Consider the following 18,751-nt stretch of genomic DNA (forward strand, 5'->3'; position numbering starts at 1 on the left):
TGAGAATTTCATGGAGTTCTGAATAACTTAAATATGGTATTATAAGAATAATTTGTGACGATTAATATCACTCAATTTCTCACTTTTTCTAGTGTTTGATCAATATCCTTCACCACAAAAATGATGTTACAATACTGCTTACGATTATGTCATTGACACTTCCCCACTTTCATGTTCTCTAGTACCATTATGTCATTGACACTTCTCCACTTTCATGCTCTCTAGAGTTGTTTATCTCCACCACCATTCTAACATCTTCCATCTTCATTGCTTTTGTAAACCCTAGACCACTAAAAACATTTGTAATTATCTGCTATAATAAGTCATAAATATCAAAGAATTCGGATGGATGACTATATAAATTTTTAATCCAACATTCGTTGTCATCAATAACAATTATGAATAATATGATAATCTTTACTAATGAATGACTTGTAAAACATATAATCAATTTAAAAGTCCCCACCTAAGAGAGATATATAAAGACCTTACCCTTTAGAAAGTACAATTTATCTTATTATCTTATTCTATATTCTTAACTCTTATAATGTTAAACACTTTATTATCATTTTTGTATTTCTCCTACCTTAAGCATAAAAGAGTCTTTTTCAAGTAGATCTTCCCTTTTTTTAAAAATCAACTGAAAGTTAATTTCCTAAAACATCGAGTACTCGTCAAGACAGTTCCGAATTCATTTCCGGTAGATGCTAATCTTAAAAACAATCTTTGTTGCATCATCCAATGAATGCTTATCAACCACCACTTCAACTTTAGCGATTAGGTTTGACTTTATCTTCACCTCTATTGTCAGCAAACGGTCAAACATCAAACTTCCTGGAAACTTGCCTCTAACTACTCGGCCCCTTCAATGCATCGGATAATGGCTTATGAACTCCATCTCCCACCAAATGTCGGGCACACAACATTAGTTTTAGAACGACCAAATGTATGTTCACTTTCTACATCACTTGCCAACAAATGGAAAATCTCTACTACTTTCAACATCCATTGCATCTACCTTAATCATACAACCAAAGTAAAACTTTGAAAATAATTTAAGTAGAAGGTGTTTTTTCTAGTAATGACATCTTGAGCATCTTCAGCCCTGTTCTCACACCTTCAACATCTCTGCACCTTGAACAATTAAACTAAATGTTTTTGGTGAAACACTAATAATTATACCTTGAGTTACACAAAAAATAAATACAAAAATATTTTAAGTAAAATATTAGATGTATGTTTCAAACTATATAGAAATGAAAATAAAAAATGCTATAAGTAAAACATTAAAAGTTATGTGTTAAGTTGCATAAAAAAAATCAAAAGTATAAATGTTCTCAGGGAAGCATTAACAATTATGCATTGTGTTCTGTAAAAAATCAAAAGAAGAAATGAAGAAATGTTATAAACAATTATGAGTGAAGTTATATAAAAGTTTAAAAACAAAAGTTTTCTCGTTTAAGCAATAATAGTTTAACAGCAAGCAATATCCAAGCAAAAATGTTATCAGTGTAACATCAACAATCATGTTCTAAGTTATACCAAATTTAAAAGCAGAAATGTTCTCAGTTAAATATTAACAATTGTGTACCGAGTTATATCAAAATCAAAAGCAAAAATACTTAGTGAAACATTAAGAGCCATGCAACAAGTTATATAAAAAAATGTTCTCATGAAAGCACTAAGAGTTATGCACCAAATTATAGAAAAACCATAAATGATTAAATGCTCTTGGGAAAGCACTAAAGAGTTGTGTGTCACTTTATTGAAAAAACATAAAATACTCTAAAAAAAATACTAAGAACTGTGCGTTGAATTATAAAAAAGCATAACAAATTGCTCTCGAAAAATTTAGGTAGGTAAAAGCTTTTAGCTATGCAGCAAGCTATCTCTATGAGCATTATAGAGTTTTCTCTCTTGACAAAGTATAAGTGATCAACCAATGACAAAGTATAAAGTGTAAGAGATCAACTATATAACAAGGAAATCCATGAGTATAATATAATATACTAAAACGAAACTATATAACAACATAAAATACTACCCCAAGAAAATTTTAAACGACCAACTTGGTATGTGTAAAATTATATCTAAAGAATCCCGAACTCGATTAGTAATAGTCCAAACTCCACCCGGGTTATATCTAACAAACCCCAAACTCAATTACTAAAAGTTCGAACTCCATGTCTAGTCATAGCTTGAGCTCAACCTAGTAACTAATGCGTGAACTACCCCAACGTTATGTTTCTGAATGATGAGAAATCAAAACAATCAGACACGGTGGCTTCACTCTATAATTTTTATTCGTGCTATATTTTGTCTAATTGCACGGATTAATCAAAACTGTAGCCACAAATTCGATGTCAAATCCACACCAGCAATGGAAGTCACCAACAACATAGTCATAGACAAAGAACTATAAAAATCATACACACCCAAAAGGGTAAGAGCCATGAAAGGCACTAACATACGAAACACTATTTGGTCTACGACCAACCAAATACATAATCAAGAACATACACCAATGCCAGGGAGAAGGGGTAAAGTAGGATAGCCAGTATAGATGTCCATAGAGGGAAGACGGTGCGGAAGCTGGCAAAGACACCCAACAAAATGCAAACGACCAAAATAACCAACACTTCTGAAGAGAAGTCCCATGTCAATCCCCTCGCATAAACCAAGGCCAAGAAGACTGATAGACAAAGCACATTATTCATTGTCACTGCACCATATATCTGTAAAAACAGTAGAAATCATGTTTTAAATTACCTGAAGGAAATAAATTATAGTAATTGGTAAAGCTTATAAATCAGCCAGCCTTAGTCATGTATATCGTTGAAAGAAAAGTATGCATGGATTAACACCATTACCCAAGAAATCCAAAACACGACCTTAAGTTCAGAACCAAACCCCTAGGTTACAAAAACCTGCTAGTACTACGGTTGCAATCATTGCCTCAATACTTTACTCCCAAAGTGATATAAGTGACTTGAAAAGTCAAGGCAAGCAGCAATCATTAAATTAATTAGTAAGAAAATATACTAGTAGCCATGAAAAAACACAACAATAGTGATGATGCCAACAAGTAGAGTCACCATTATGATCATCTCACATCAGTTATTCAAAAAGCTAACAGTATAATTTAAGACTTGCGAAATTCCAATTTCTCCAACCCCAGAATTTCAAGACTATTGCAATTTGCAAAGTAGGAATCGATGAGGCCACAGGAAGGTGCAACTTTAGATACATTCTGAACATAAACTCCTCTTTCTATTATCTTCTGCGCCTTGTCCCCTCCAAAAATATTTTTTCAATTAAAAAGTATATTAATGTTTTGGAAACAAGAACGTGAAAGGGACCCCATTCAGCATCATATTTATCCAAAACTCCAACCACGAAAGGACTTTTTCTATTTGAATAACCACAAAATAAATTAACTATAAAGAGAACTGAATACATTAACCGTAAAATATCATCCTGAATAAGTCATAGTCAGTAATTCACCCATTTTGTTTAGCTAAGTCCTGAATGAACAAGATCATGCGGCAAATTGCATAATTGAGTGAAAAGATATTGTTCAAATGCTTTATAGTTTATAGGTCATACTCAACAATTGCATACTAATGCCTGAAAGAGAAAGAGTATGAAACAAGAAAACAAACCTCGGAAAAAGTTAATGAGGCAGTTTGCCTCTTATCACGACTAGCAAAAATTATTGCCGACACTGCTTCACTTGAATTGGTTGCTAAAGGCAGAAAAATGAAGGAAATGAAGAAAGCAGGAATACTTGTAGCCTCAGAAAAGTTATCCACTGCATCAACCAGGGGATCAGCAAATGCAGCTGCAATAATAGAACCCAGTAGCAGAAACAGAACTGCTTTGATGGATATCCATTTAGAATTCTCAATGCCCTCAACCTCTTCATTACTCTGATCTCCCACATCCAGCAAATCATGTTCCCTTTTTGTTTCCTGTGCACGAAACACCTGTCAGTCTTAAGCACCAAAATAAAATTTGTGATGTTGAGGATTGCATAACTTACTGTGTGAAAATCACTTAAAAACTTCATTGTGTGTGGACCAGCATCACCAGATGCAACTCGAGCACGCTGGGCCCTTTGAAGCCATCTACACACACCATTAACAAATTCTTCTTCATCAACAAGTGCATTGCCAGAAGTGTCAAAATCATTCATGATCCTTGTTACGGCATCATCATGATCCAGGTCAATCTCCTCAAACTGAATTCCAATAACCAGTGCTCTCAATTCATTATGAGTAAGACTGCCATCTTGATTTTCATCAATGGTTGTAAACAATCTACACATATTCCATTAAGAAGTCATTGACAACAAAAAGCATGAGAATTTGAGAAATGCAAGAAACTTCTTTAAAAGTAACATACTTTTAAGTCAAAGCAAAAAGGAGATAGCCTTACTTTCTAATGACTTCTTTATCAGGTTCACCATTATCATTCAGCAGCCTTCCCAACGCACGTTTCTTCAAATGTGTTAAAAATCCTAGTATAACATGCTTGTGTTTAATATATTCAAGTTTCCTCCTTTGTATCCAGGGCTGGAAAATCTGCACCATTTTTTCTTTTTCTTAATTTCTATAAGATGCAAAAACAATGGCCAGGTTTAAAATAGGTCACATATTCATCCAGTATACAGTTACTGAAAGTGCTAGCTATAGGATCACATCCAACAAAAACAATATTGCGTATCATCCAGAGTTATATCAAAATTGTGCTGCTTGATGAAAAAAAGAAATATAACAAGAAACACAAGTGCACTGTGAAAGAAAATTACCTGGTAAAGACAATAAGCAACCAATAAACCGAGTGACACAATGAGGGCTATCAAAACAGCCAAGTGCCTTCCTGATGTTGAATTAAGAATTTGTGGTAATTGAACGATCACAAATGGAAGGACAGATATAACCATAATCCGTGCTGAATAACTTGTCCAGATATCAGTACTAACACCAGAACCTGCACATGGAGATTTTAGAAGATTAACGATCCAAATGAATCAAACATTCCAAACACTTAAGCAGTACAGCTCAGCTTCATGTATACGATCATCATGGTTTAGAAATAAATAAGAAAATGGAGAATCACAAATTCAGAATATATCTTTAACCAGCCCTCTTCTTAAAGTCTCAAACTCATGTTACAACAATAATAATCAATGCACACATTCAGTAGTTTGAATGCATTATATAATCCTTGATCCACAATTAGGATTGAAGAAAGATACTCGCATGAATCACCAAGTGAACCATATCTCAATTATTACTTCTTGTTAGTGATGTTAGAACAGCATAAAATCATTCATCTGTCTTCATTTTAAACTTAAGCCCTCATGATATTGTATCAGAATATTTATGACCAAGAGGTAACAATCATTCTTCTAAACAATAAAATGTTGAAATTAAGCAAAAAGTAGTTGGCCATATGGGCTGTTCACTGTTCAAGCCTAAAGAGACACTGTACGAGAGGGCATGCTAAAAGATGTTACACATGCTAAAGCCAAAGCTTTTGTGATAGTCAGCCCATGACACTTTTAAAAAATATCATTAGTTAAGAAATCAACAATCAGCTTACGTTGACATAAAAAACATAGAAAATGTTTAAAAGGGAAACTCCAGAAGGTTGATTGCTTGAATTGAATGACAAGAAAAGAGAGGAAACACCAGAATCTTCATGCTTTGGGAAAGAGGAAGTTGGTTGACGTAACTTGATTTTAAAAATAAATAATGAACCGTTTCAAATGGCATACCAGTTAAACTAAATCCCCTAGTGTCTTGTGAATCTATAGCAATTGAATCCTCGATGTCACACTTGCCAACAATTACACAGGTCCCCCATATTATAGTAAGAAGCAGCACCGTGGACCCAGCTAGCAGTCCCATTCCAACAGATACCTGACTTTGAGCAGTTTCTTTACTACCTGAAAGCCCAGACACTAGAAAAAAAAAACAAGAAATATATATTAGGGGGAAAATGGTTAAATAACAGCACTACATAACCATAAATGATAGTAGGTGTGAGAGACAAAGAAATTCCAAGTGAAGTGGAAAAAAATCCAAAGCACATATATTACAAAAGATTAAAGTTCAGTGAACTTCTGATAATTAAGGAAGCATAAGAGATGTCTCAAAGCAATCACTACTAGTCAGATAATACTGAATCAGCTAAATTATCCAATTTTGGCCTCCATTTGGCAGTTAATAATTGAACAGAAAATCTAGAAATTCTACAAAATCCGTCCCATATCAGCTATTGCTCGTACTGAGAGGTGAGAGTGGTTAATCTTAACTATACAATAAAAAAGAATAGTCAAAATTATATCTAAATAAAACAATATTGACCATTGACCATCTATACTATATATTTATATGGTCAAGATTAACTCCTCCCAGATTCTCAAGCACAGATGGAACTTTTTTACAGTTTATTATGCATCTGCTCTTCCATGGGACACCCAGGCTCAAAACTACGCTTATTCTTCTACCAAACACCATAAAAAGAAATTGAAATTATATTGAAGTGGAAAAAAAAGGCAGCAGCAAAAAGCATTCCATCATGTAGGGGTTCACACCGCGAAAAATAAGCACCAAAAGTAAAGCAAAGCGGTTGAAAATTCAACACAACCAAAAAGAATCTAAAAAAAAAAAAGATATCCCAAAGAGCAAAGGCGGAAGCGCTTTGGGAAGGAGAATCCGGAAAAAAACTGCAACAAAGGATCCAACTGAATAATCATGAGAATTCAAACAATATTCTCTTCGCCGATTAGAAAAAACTACAAATAGAAAAAAGAAAAAAGGTAGTAGATATTTGGGGGCAGAGAATAAGGCTCTGTATTTCCGATCCTTTTGTGAGGTGGCGGACAACCTTAAACAGGCAGGTAAATTCACAATAGCGACGCGAACCACTTGAGCAAACAACAATCCAATTAAACAAAGAGAATCAGAACAACCCATACCATCATCCAAACAAGGCCTAACCAAGCACACCACAGTCTACACCACACATCTCTCGCTACTTCACCAACAAAATCTCAATCCGTAGAATCTCATCCAGCACTACAAGCTAAGACAAACATTCCAGCAACATAAAGTAAAAAAAAAAGGCTCAAACCACTGAATTTTCACTATCACTAAAAAGCGAAAAGTTATTGAGGAAAGTTATTCAATCAAAATCGAAGTCTCACATCTACATATTCTACCAACTTTTTGATGTAAGTTGTATTTAACAGATTCCGGTATATAACTAAAATTCTAATCAGAGAGCAAGCCGTAGAGTAAGTATTGAATCCAAGTTTTGGCGTGGTTAAAAAGAAAATAGAGAGTGAGAGTTAGTTACCGAGGATGAGCATGGCATCGGGAAGTGCACCGAGGATGGGGAGGAAGAGGCCGCCAACAATGCCGGGGCCCAAGATCTCGAGCAGGAGCTCGCTGCCGCCGGAGAGGAACGTGGCGGCCTTGAACATGAGGAAACCATAGATGAGGATGAGGAAGAGGTTACCTAAGACGGTGGTGGTGCACGGTAGGAAGCCGTAGGTCTGCTCGCAGGAGGACTCAACCGTGATTGCCGAGGGGAGGCGGAGGAGGCCCTCCCAGCTGTTGTTGGAGACGCCATCAGAGAGCGGATCGCGGGAGAAGAAGCGAGCATGAGCGTGACCGCACAGGATCACGATCCAAAGGATGAGGAAGATGGACCGGTAGGAAGTGAGAGAGGCAGGCATGGTGATTGGTGGTGGTATGTACCCTCACTAACGACCAAATCACTACATATATACGTGTCTATTATAAGTCGTCAAATTTCACAATCTATTATTTTTATTTTAAATTAAATATTACTCTCTGTTAACCCTTTCTTTCAAATTATTAATCCAAAAAATATCTAATTTGGAAGGACAAGTCGCAGAGAGATATATTTGACATTTGGGGTACGGAAGATGCATTCATTGCAGACACGTAAGGTACGCGCACAGTTTGTGGGAATATAGGAAAAGATATATAACAGGAAAGTTTCTCGTGAGTATCGTAATTTAATTCTTGATTTTGAAGTGCTTTAATGCTTCAACTAAAAGTCACACTGAGATTTTAATTATTTTTTAATTACTTCAAATTAATATATATACACGTAATGTTATAATTATATAATTTATAACTCTCCGTCACAAAATTGGAAATACATTTATCTCTAATGACTATCAATATTCCATAATCAAATTTGTAATATCATAAATATTTATTATAAAAGTTAACGTAGAGTTCAATGAATTATAATAGTTGAATAATTATTTATTAATTATAATAACTTATAATATCTATCTTAAGGTTAATTTAATGGTTAAAAGCAGTTACAAATACAACGAAGCACAAATTATCTTATTGAATATAATCATATTTAATGTATATATTATTATCTTTAATCCTCTTACTACCTTAAGCATTACATAATCATTTTTTCAAGTGAACATTTTCTTCTATTTTGTGACCAGTCAAAAACATATCTGTAGAAAAATACTGTCCTATATATTTTTTACGGATCGTGGATCCACTCACCCGCTTTTTTTTATCTCTAATTAATTTAATCTTACATAAATATTTGTTATTTTTGGGAAAAATCACTTTAAATTATTTGTTAACTCGTTAATTATTTGTTAACTCGTTAATTATTTGTTAACTCGTTAATTATTTGTTAACTCGTTATTATTTATATTTATAGTTTATATCCAATTATCTCATAAAGAAACAAAAGATTTGGAATATACCTTTTTTTTGTAGAAAGTGCTCGAAACAATTAAGAATGTTTCATTTTAATTTCAACAAAGAGAGAGTTCTTTTCTTTTTGTCGGCAAAAGACAGAGACACGATAGTTACCTTCAAAATAGCTTAATTTTAAGTTGACATGGAAATAAAATTAATATGACACCATATAATAATTTTGTAATTGTTAAATTTATATCGGTAACATATTTAAATTAAATTAATTAAGTTAAACCACATTTTCAAATATTAATTTTTTTTTAAGTCGCTTACAATTAAGATTTTAATAAACGGAGTTTTCAAGAACTTACCTTTCTAAAAAATAATTTTATTAAGATGGTAAATAGTTATCAATGCATTTAAAAGCAATAATATTAAATTAATTATTAAACTCATATTTTTTTATATTTAGGTTTCCGAAATACTTTATTACTTAACAAATCCTCACAAAATATTTCTTGATAAAATCTTAAGTTTTATGAAAAATGTTGTTCTTAAATGTGTTAAAGAAATTTCTTTTAAGACCTTAAAAGATGGAAGAGGAAGAAAACAAAAACTATATTTCTCAATAAATATGGTACAAGGATCGATGTAAATACTTTTTTATGTATGGTACCAGGAATAGGAATGGAATGTTATTCCTTTTTGGTGAATATTTCACCAAATATAGAAAGAGTTAGGTAAAGATATATTTGTCTTAAATACAGATGAATATGAATCACATAATATAAAAACTAGTGTGATGACATTTAGTAGATTGGTCATAGCAAATCATTATAAGTTAATTAATTTAAGTGATTATTTTTTGTGTATCTTCTTTTTTATGATTTTTTTATTCACAATATTCATAAAAGACTCAATTAATATAATAACATATAATATAACAATTTTTTATAAAATAATGTAATCATTATTTTTTATTTATTTATATATTATTTTAATTAAATATATAAATTATGTAGTCAATATCATAATTATTGTTCTGATAAAAAAAATTTAACACTCAACTAAAACATTTAAGTATCTTTATATATATATATATATATATATATTAATAATAATTTCAGTCTCAATTATAGAGAAAAGAGTTTTCTCTTAATATTAATAAGTTGTGGTGATATATTATTACCTCAATAATCATGATGATGTAATTTCATTACCCTAACACTAATTTGAAATTGACCAGTACAGTATAAATTTGCATATTAAATATGTATATACATGGAAGCAAAGTTAAAAATTCAATACTAAGTAATTGGTGATAAATAATTGAAGGGTTAAATATGTTTTTTTTTTATGTTAGATTGATTTTTATTTGTAGTATGTTAAAATATTTTATATTAATTTATCACTAATATAAATATTATAATATAATTTATATTACAGATTTATTTGTTAAATAAATAAAAAAATTAATAAACTTAATTTTAATAGTTTTCTTAAAATGAGTATTTAAAGAATTTAAAATTTAAATTAGAAAAAAAACTAATTCGATAATTACAACAGTGAGATGAAAAAAATATTTAATCCATAATTAAATTATTTAGATATAATTTCAACTTTTAGTGAAAATAATCACGGGTAACTTTTCCTTAATCTAACGTGAAGAGTTTTGTAATATGGGTTGACTATGTTTACGCTTAAAAAAAGTTAAAAGCTAGTAATGTTAAGAAATAAAAATTAAATAAAAAAGGTTTTTTGAAGGAGAAATATTGATTGAAAGAGCAATTTTGATGGTAAATGGTGAAAGAATATGCGATGATAAGGTTTCTGGAGAGGAGATTAAATGATGATGACTAACGATAAGACTACCAGAATCTGTGCCGTCGGCAAATCCGCGTGTGCAACACTTGTACGTCTATTCTTTGTCAACTCTAGTTAGAAGTAGATATCATAAATATATTAATTTATGATCCTCATATCTCTACTCATATAGTCAGATATCTAAGAAAAAATATATTAATATTTTAAGAATTTAAATTTATTGAATAGATTTGTGTTCTATCTTTTAGATATTATATCTATTTTCGTGTTCATATTCGTGTCGTATCAATGTGATGCTATATAGATTAACCGTTAGTTCATTAAAATAAATAAATATAATAAAAATTCATTAACTAGTATCTATATCATGTTTGTTAGTAAAATAAAATTAAGTATTGAAAATTATATACGAATATACAACAATTTATATTTCCTGATTTTTTTGCCTTTATTTTTAATCAGTGTTTTAAGAAGCTTTTTAATATTTGACTTGGTAAAATTAATGCAATTATATATAATACGAAAATATTTTATAATTTCAATTACTTAAAATCATACATAGTTTTACATAATTAATGTAAAAGTGTAAAACTTTGCATTGTAGTAGAGACTATTTTTTGTAACATTCTTGTATTGCAAACCAGTATTATAGTTTATGTATTAAATGAGATAAATATTTATTTATACATAACTATAATATTTAGTATCTAGTTTTTTTAAATTTATAAATTATATTTTTATTAAAATTTATGATTCATAAATATTTTAAATATACTAATTTGAATTTATAATGTACCACTGATTGAATTTATAATGGACGATCAGACCTAATAAGGATGATATAGCCTAACTGATAATTAGGGAACCAAAAACTAATACGTAATTAACTTCATTAAAAATATAAAATCATATTTTAAAATCAAAATTGACTTTTCAACCTATTCTAATATATGTTCATAATCAATGATCCATTAAGATCTTATAAACATGCAATATATTATTAAATAATATTTATTACTTTCACTTTCACTATAATATTACCAAATTTTAATTTAAACATCAAAATATATTTCACATATACACTATAAAAAAATCTTGAAATAGAAACCAAATTTTAGAGACCAAAATAATTAGTTACCATAGGAACTAAAATAGAGACATTTTTAAAAACTAAAAAAGATTGATTTTTAAATTAGTTTCTATTATTGTTAAATAGTTTCTAAATTAGTATCTAATTAGCAACCAAGGTTTTTCTACCAAATTTAGAAATTAAATAATTGGTAGTTAAAATCTTAGTTTCTAATTAGATACCAATTTAGAAATTATTTAACAATAATAGAAAATAATAGAAACTAATTTAGAAACTAATTTAGAAACTAAATTTCTTTTTAGTTTATAAAATGGTCTCTAATTTAGTTACTATTGCAACTAATTATTTTAATTTCTACAAATTAGTTTCTATTTCATGATTTTCTTGTAGTAATATATTACTCCGACTGTTTGAGACAAAATGCAAAATGATTAGATGATTATGTAGTACATACAAAAACAGAAAATAAATAGTTTAAATATAAAATTGATTTCTTAATTGAAATGAGAACGTCTCTTGAAACCATTTCAATGATACTGAGCAAAGGCTTTTGTCAATACTAATTTCAATGTAGAAATATAGGTGGTTTTCCTTTGAAAATATGTTTGAACGAGATTGAAGGAAATTTTTCATTTTCCAATACGAAATTTGATTGTTGAATTGGATTTAGTGTAGTTCCGCCTGATTTAAATGAACTCAAATTCAAATATCAAAATAAGAATTGCATTTATATATATATATATATATATATATATATATATATATATATATTCAACCGGTTATATCAAAAGTATGTATGTGGAAGGATTGAGAGGTCGAGAGGTTAAAAGAAATTAAGGACAAGTACGAACGATAATAGAAATATTATGTGGAAAAGCACACAAGTGTCAATGTTAATAAGAGATACGCATGAAAGATAAATAAAATTAATTAAGTACAAAAATCAATTAATAAGAGATAAGTAGAAGGATTAAAATGATGTGACAGACCCAATATGTCCATTAATAAGTAGTATAAAGAGATAGAATGTTTAGTTCAGTTTTATGGTTTTTCTGTGAGATAATTAACACAAATTCTGACTTAATCTTCGGAGTGTTCCTGCAGGTACTACCCCACAAATCGAGAGACCGAGAAGTAGTTGAAAAAACACAAGAGATCGAGAGAAGAAGTACGAACAGAGGATAGGAGGGACCAAAAGGAAGAAGTGAAGGCGGATTCTGAAGGCACTCTCTCCCACATATTTAGTACAAGTACATTTTTACGCCCACTGTGGGGCAAAGTGTGAAGCATTGAGGAAAATGGTAGTCACAAGGGGGAAGAATCATATGGAGGAGGAAGAAAGTGGACAGGAGGACTCAACTATGTTTATGTTGGAAGAGTTGCATAGGGAGTTAGAGGTGTTGAAGAAGAAGAATGTAGATGAGATGGAAGCGTTAAGAGCCAAAAACATATACATGAAACAGAAGCTTAATGAAGAAAATACTATGCCTTTGAATTCAACGCATGAGTATGTGGAGACAAGTACATGACCAAATCCGAATTTTTTTGATAGATTTGAAGTATCTTACAAAAGGCCTTGAACTGTATCTCATGATGGTTATGGGACAACAATAAGAAAGCACCATTTTTCTGAAGGAATTATGGAAGTATCGTTGCTTGACAACTGGAAGAGTCTGACATTGGAAGTACTGATCCCAACTAACATGTTGCGGTGTACATTACTCAGATAAGCTTGTACACTTTAGATGATGCTATTTTATGTAGAGTATTTCCGACAACGTTGAAAGGAGTTGCGTTGAGTTGGCTCAAAAAATTATTGACGAACTCTATTGATTCTTTTGATACACTCGTGATGAAATTTGGAGCTTAGTTTGCTACCAGTAGGCCACATCATCTCACATTTATTGCATTGGTGAATATTTGGCAGGAGAGGGGGGAATTGTTAAGGGCGTTTATGGAGAGATTCGGACGAGTGGCTTTGAGTATTTGAAATTTAAGTTTTGAGGTAACCATGCACGGTATGGTTACGATACTAAGACCAAGACCATTTGCTGATAGTTTATGTAAGTGACCTGCAGTCAATCTTGACAAGTTAAGACAAAGAGCGACAAAGTTTATGCAATTAGAAGATTTGAGAAGCTTCAAGAGTCAAATCAGGATAGAATAGGGGGTTGACAGGAAGGAAAAGGATGGAGGAAGATGGAAGAAGCTGAAAGATACATACAAAGGACCACGATTTACACGATATTCTTCACTTAATGCTAACTGAGCAAAGATATTGGAAGAAACTCTTCATACCGAGTTAATTCCTTTACCAAGGAAAATTCCTATTCCAAATAATGTTGATCACAACAAGCATTGCAGATATCACAAGAATTTCGACCATAACACGGATGATTGTGCAAGATTAAGAGATAAAATCAAAGAGTTGATTCAAGCAGGACATCTTAAACAATATGTGCAAAGAAATGAAGGGAGAAGATTTGACTCAAGAGATGGAGGTATGGAAAAGAGTGGGGGAAGAAGTTGGGAGCGAACAAAGGAGGAAGGCCGAGATGGAGAAAGGGAGAGAAGTTGTGAACCGAAAATGAGAAGATATTATAATGATAAAAGGAGGGATAGAGGGGACAATTCCTAGACCGCAAAGGGGGAGAAGTCCAATAAGGTCGATAAGAGGAGTGATCAACACCATATCCGGAGGGTTTGCAGCAGGAGGAGTTTCGTCACCGTATAGAAAGAGGCATGTAAAGTCATCAAGAACTACTTATTCAATTTATAAAAGAAGTATGCCGACAATAACATTCACAGACGAAGATTTTCAAGATATTGACCTTAATCAAGATGATCCAATGGTGATTACAATTGAGATAGAAGATTTTGTGGTTATGAAGACGTTAGTAAACCAAGGAAGCTTCATTAACATTTGAATTGGGACACATTTTTTAAATTAAACTTATCAAAAGATGAAATTCAACCACATTATGAGAAGGTGATTGGCTTTTTGGGAGAAAGGGTGACAACGAAGGGGTACATTGATATGAGGACAAGGTTCGGAACTGGAAGTTTAACTCAAGTCATTAGTGTTTGTTATATGGTGATAGATGCTAAAACATCTTATAATATTTTGCTTGGAAGACCATCTTTAAATAAGTTGGGAGCAATAGTATCAACGCCGCTTTAGCTATGAAATTTCCAGCTTGCCGGAAGGAGGTGGAAACGGTTTATGTAGATCAGTGTACAAATCGAGAATGCTATTTAGCAAGCTTGAAGGTTGAACTGATGTTGAGGAGTAGAAATAAGGGGAGTTTGATGAGAAGATGACAGTAGTCATGGAAGATATTGATCCGAGAACGGAGGAAGAAAGGATGGAGTCGAAAGAAGATAAAATGGTGTGTAAATTAGATGATGAAAATCATTTCACGTATATGGGAAGTTCAATTCTGAAGGAAGAAATGGGGGTGTTGGTGAAGATTTTGCAAAAAAACAGATTTGTTTGCTTGGAGTGTAGAAAACCAATAAAACCGAGTATTATATAAAATACAACCATTTGACGAAGACTGATTATTCTTTAGAACACAACCATGTTTGAGTAAGACTGAGTATTCTTTATACCACAAGCACTCCTAACTAAGACAAATTTTTCTTTGGAACACAATCTTCCTAGCTAAACAACTAAGTATTTTATAGATCCAACCACTATTGGCTAAACAACTGCGTATTTTTGGACTTTATCACTCCTGACTAAACAATTTTGTTTATAGAAAGAGGTGTGATCTAAAATATCACAAGGTTTGTTAACTAAAAGAGTCTAATGTCCTAAGATGGATATAAGGTCAGAAACACTATTTTAGGTTCCTAAATGAATACAAGTGTTTATACTCACACACTAAGGCTTAAGAATTGCTAAAGATAAGAGCTTTTGTTCTCATTCTGATTATTATTATCAACCTTTCTTATTATTTGTTAATTTTGCTAATAAAAAAAAAATCATCAACCTTTCTTCTTCATGATATCTTCTATATAAGAATGTTAAGAAGAAAATACCATTAAAATTTTTTTTAGAGCCATTATAAGGTCTTGCATTGTTCTTCTTCTTCATACTGCGTCTTTACAAGTTCAATTTCGTAGATGTATTAATTTATTCATGAAACGTTGAATGCGCATAACTTGTTCAAGCAACTTTATGATGCAGATATGACTTATCAAATCTAGGTCTGGTAGCTTCGTTCCAAACTTGAGTAAAACAAGGAGCCTGACATGATGGATTGTCTTTGTAAGTATGATATTTTTCCTTTTCAAAAACTAGCAGCTTTAGGCACTTTCTTCAAGAGATCTTAATATAGACACTTCATTGTGAGGTCCTTTTGTAAAAAGTAAAGAGAAGATTTTTTTTTTGCAAGCCTAAAATAAAAATTTATAAGAACTCAACGTGTACAAAGAATCATTTAGACTATGTGTACAATGAATGATTAAGACTATGTGTACTTATCATCTATCCAAGCAAAAAATTATCAAATGAAGTTATAACAATAAAATGCTAATGTCTATTCAACCTATACTTATTGTCTAGTCAAGTAAACACTTATTAGATGAAGTATATGAGCAAAATGTTTGCGTTTGTTTGGCTAAATGAAGCACTTGCATTTGTTGAGACTTTATGCTTATAAAATTATGTTTTATAATTTTTTATTAAACACATAATAAAAATAAAAGATATGGTGTGTAGAGCATTGATCTAACAATGCATGATATACATAGATGGTGGATCCTAGTTGGATTGGTTTGTATACCTGTTTGTGTTGGTATATACGTATACAAGGTTTCACCCTAGATGGATGGTCCTAAATGGATTATTTGTATGACCCTCGATGAGTGTTGTAAGGATACTTAGGATGATAACTTGGGTAATTGTGATAACCAGACACTTAGATTGATAGAGGTTATTTGGTCACGTGAACATGACCTCAAATGGTGGAAAACTAAATAAGACTTACATATATGTACATCTAGCTTGATAGTAGATGTTTTGTGCCACCATGACATTGGGAACATAATTCATGTTATAGTATGTGTTTGGTGTTAACCTTTAGTGAAACTTGATTATCATAATTTAAAGTCTTATAGAAAACATAAATTTAATCATGACATATCATGAGAAATATTAAAAAAAAAATATGAAATGAGTCACTGAGATTGATTTTGCAAAATCCTCTCTTAATTAACAAGAAAAATTGGCACTTAAGTGTTATATGATAAACATAGTGTAGTTTTGATACTACATTCTTAGTTAACTTAGTTTATTGAAACCAAAGTAATTAGTTGAGGTGGTTATAAAAATAAGATGGTGTTATAATTTAAAGAAAATAGGACAAATTATTTTTATATATTAACTATAACTTTGAAGAATTTTTTAAAATATGTTAAAAATAACTTATGAACATAATTAATGTTAATTTTATATCTTCTTTTGAACATCGGCGTGTTTATATTATAAGATAAATTCAAATAATACGTACATACATTTTTTTTTTCAAAAATGCCCTAATTTAATTTCATAAGTTAATAGCGTAGTGAATATTTTTAATTATTATTTCTATCACATTTTTATCATTCTCTTAAAATTTAAATTTAGTTATAGTGTCATGGATGTACGCCTTGATTTCCATATAAATTTAACTACATAATTAGTTATTCAATTTTTTAAAGTTAAATATTTATGGTATATTATATATTATCAATTTCTAAAAAAAAATTAGTGCGTTGACAGGAATAATAATAATAATAATAATAATAATAATAATAATAATAATAATAATATCAAGTACTTAGTTAGGAAAATATTAATGAATAGATTTAAAAATAAAATTTAATATTTATTATTATTATCTAACATGTCAAAATTATATAAAAGGTAAATTCAAATTAATTCATTTTAAAACAACTAAAAATTAAATTTTTATAAGGACTAAATTTCAAATTCACAAGTGATTTTTTTTTTTTTTACTTTCTTTATCTCTCATATTCGCATTGTATCATATTTTTCTTTTATATAAAAAAGGAGAAATAAGAAAACAAATATTAGAAAATAATGGAAAATATAATAAGTAGTACAATAAAATAAAATGCTCATAACAATGCATATTTTGTTTGTCGCTCTCATATTTTGTATAAAAATATTGTATAAAGTAACATTTTATTTTAAATTTCTTTATATATAACTTCTTAAATATCTATTGGACTTTCTTTTAGAACATCACAGTGTTAATAATGTATTTTGTTTTGACAAGTAGTGGATTAATGAATATCTCTACTTGAGGAAATCAATCTTAAATCCTTATACGGACGTAACACGTGGCTTTCTTTATGTTTTTTTACATAAATTTTGAAAACCATAAATAGTATTCTTATCTCATACACGTGGCTTGATGCCGACATGCCTTTAATTTTAATTATTTAGAGTCATTTACTTTTCCAATATTATATTAAAAATTCAAATAGTTGATATCGGGGATTTAAACATATTTCACGTGTAACTTGTAATTGATTATAAACATTATGCAAAAATTTATTCAACTAGGATTATTATAGTGCCACAAATGAAATTAATATCTGATTAACTTTATTAAAGGAAACTATGTAGAAAGACAAAACAACAATATCAGCTCATGGACACGATTTTAAATAAATATTCACAAATTTAATTTTATATTAAGGAGTTTATTGTTAATCAATAATTGATTTTTGAATTAACAAAAAATAGGTAATTTATATAATGAATAGAAAGTCAATTGTCATGTTAATTTTCTCTTAAATGAAAATATTAAAACATAAACATAAACTAATGTCACATAAATACTACCCGACCCATTAAATTCATTTCTTAATATTATTAGATAATATAATATGGATATTACTCAGTTGCAACCGAGTCATGAAATTCAGATTGTTAATATTCATTAGATATTAATAATCGGTAGAGTATCTTAAAAGTTTTAAACTAATGGTAATTATTCTAAAGTAATCTGCAGGTGTATTTGATTAGATTCGGCACCTTATTTATATGGTTATTATTAAGACACGTAATGAACTATACCACTTATAAATACAAGTCAAAATA

General features: G+C 30.4%; 1 protein-coding gene across 1 annotated transcript; it reads right to left on the reverse strand.

The window, feature by feature from the left end:
- Nucleotides 1-2,285: 2,285 nt before the first annotated feature.
- Nucleotides 2,286-7,995, reverse strand: LOC137835153 (sodium/calcium exchanger NCL). The gene is made up of 7 exons (XM_068643521.1): nt 7,369-7,995; nt 5,783-5,968; nt 4,811-4,992; nt 4,438-4,583; nt 4,043-4,319; nt 3,663-3,971; nt 2,286-2,735 (listed from the first exon to the last, which is right to left on the reverse strand). The coding sequence occupies exons 1-7, from the start codon at nt 7,748-7,750 to the stop codon at nt 2,487-2,489; spliced, it is 1,731 nt and encodes a 576-aa protein (XP_068499622.1). The 5' UTR covers nt 7,751-7,995; the 3' UTR covers nt 2,286-2,486.
- Between the last annotated feature and the right edge of the window lie 10,756 nt (nt 7,996-18,751).

The sequence above is a fragment of the Phaseolus vulgaris genome, chromosome 5, assembly GCF_000499845.2.
Source record: "Phaseolus vulgaris cultivar G19833 chromosome 5, P. vulgaris v2.0, whole genome shotgun sequence".
Taxonomy (NCBI): Eukaryota; Viridiplantae; Streptophyta; class Magnoliopsida; order Fabales; family Fabaceae; genus Phaseolus; species Phaseolus vulgaris.

Coding starts and splice junctions, on each gene's coding strand:
- LOC137835153 (XM_068643521.1), bottom strand. CDS start 7,750: ATGCCTGCCTCTCTCACTTCCTACCGGTCCATCTTCCTCATCCTTTGG. Junction 4,993..5,782: donor TAGGGGATTTAGTTTAACTG/GTATGCCATTTG, acceptor CTCCATGTGCAG/GTTCTGGTGTTAGTACTGAT. Junction 2,736..3,662: donor CCTCATTAACTTTTTCCGAG/GTTTGTTTTCTT, acceptor CTGTTTTTACAG/ATATATGGTGCAGTGACAAT.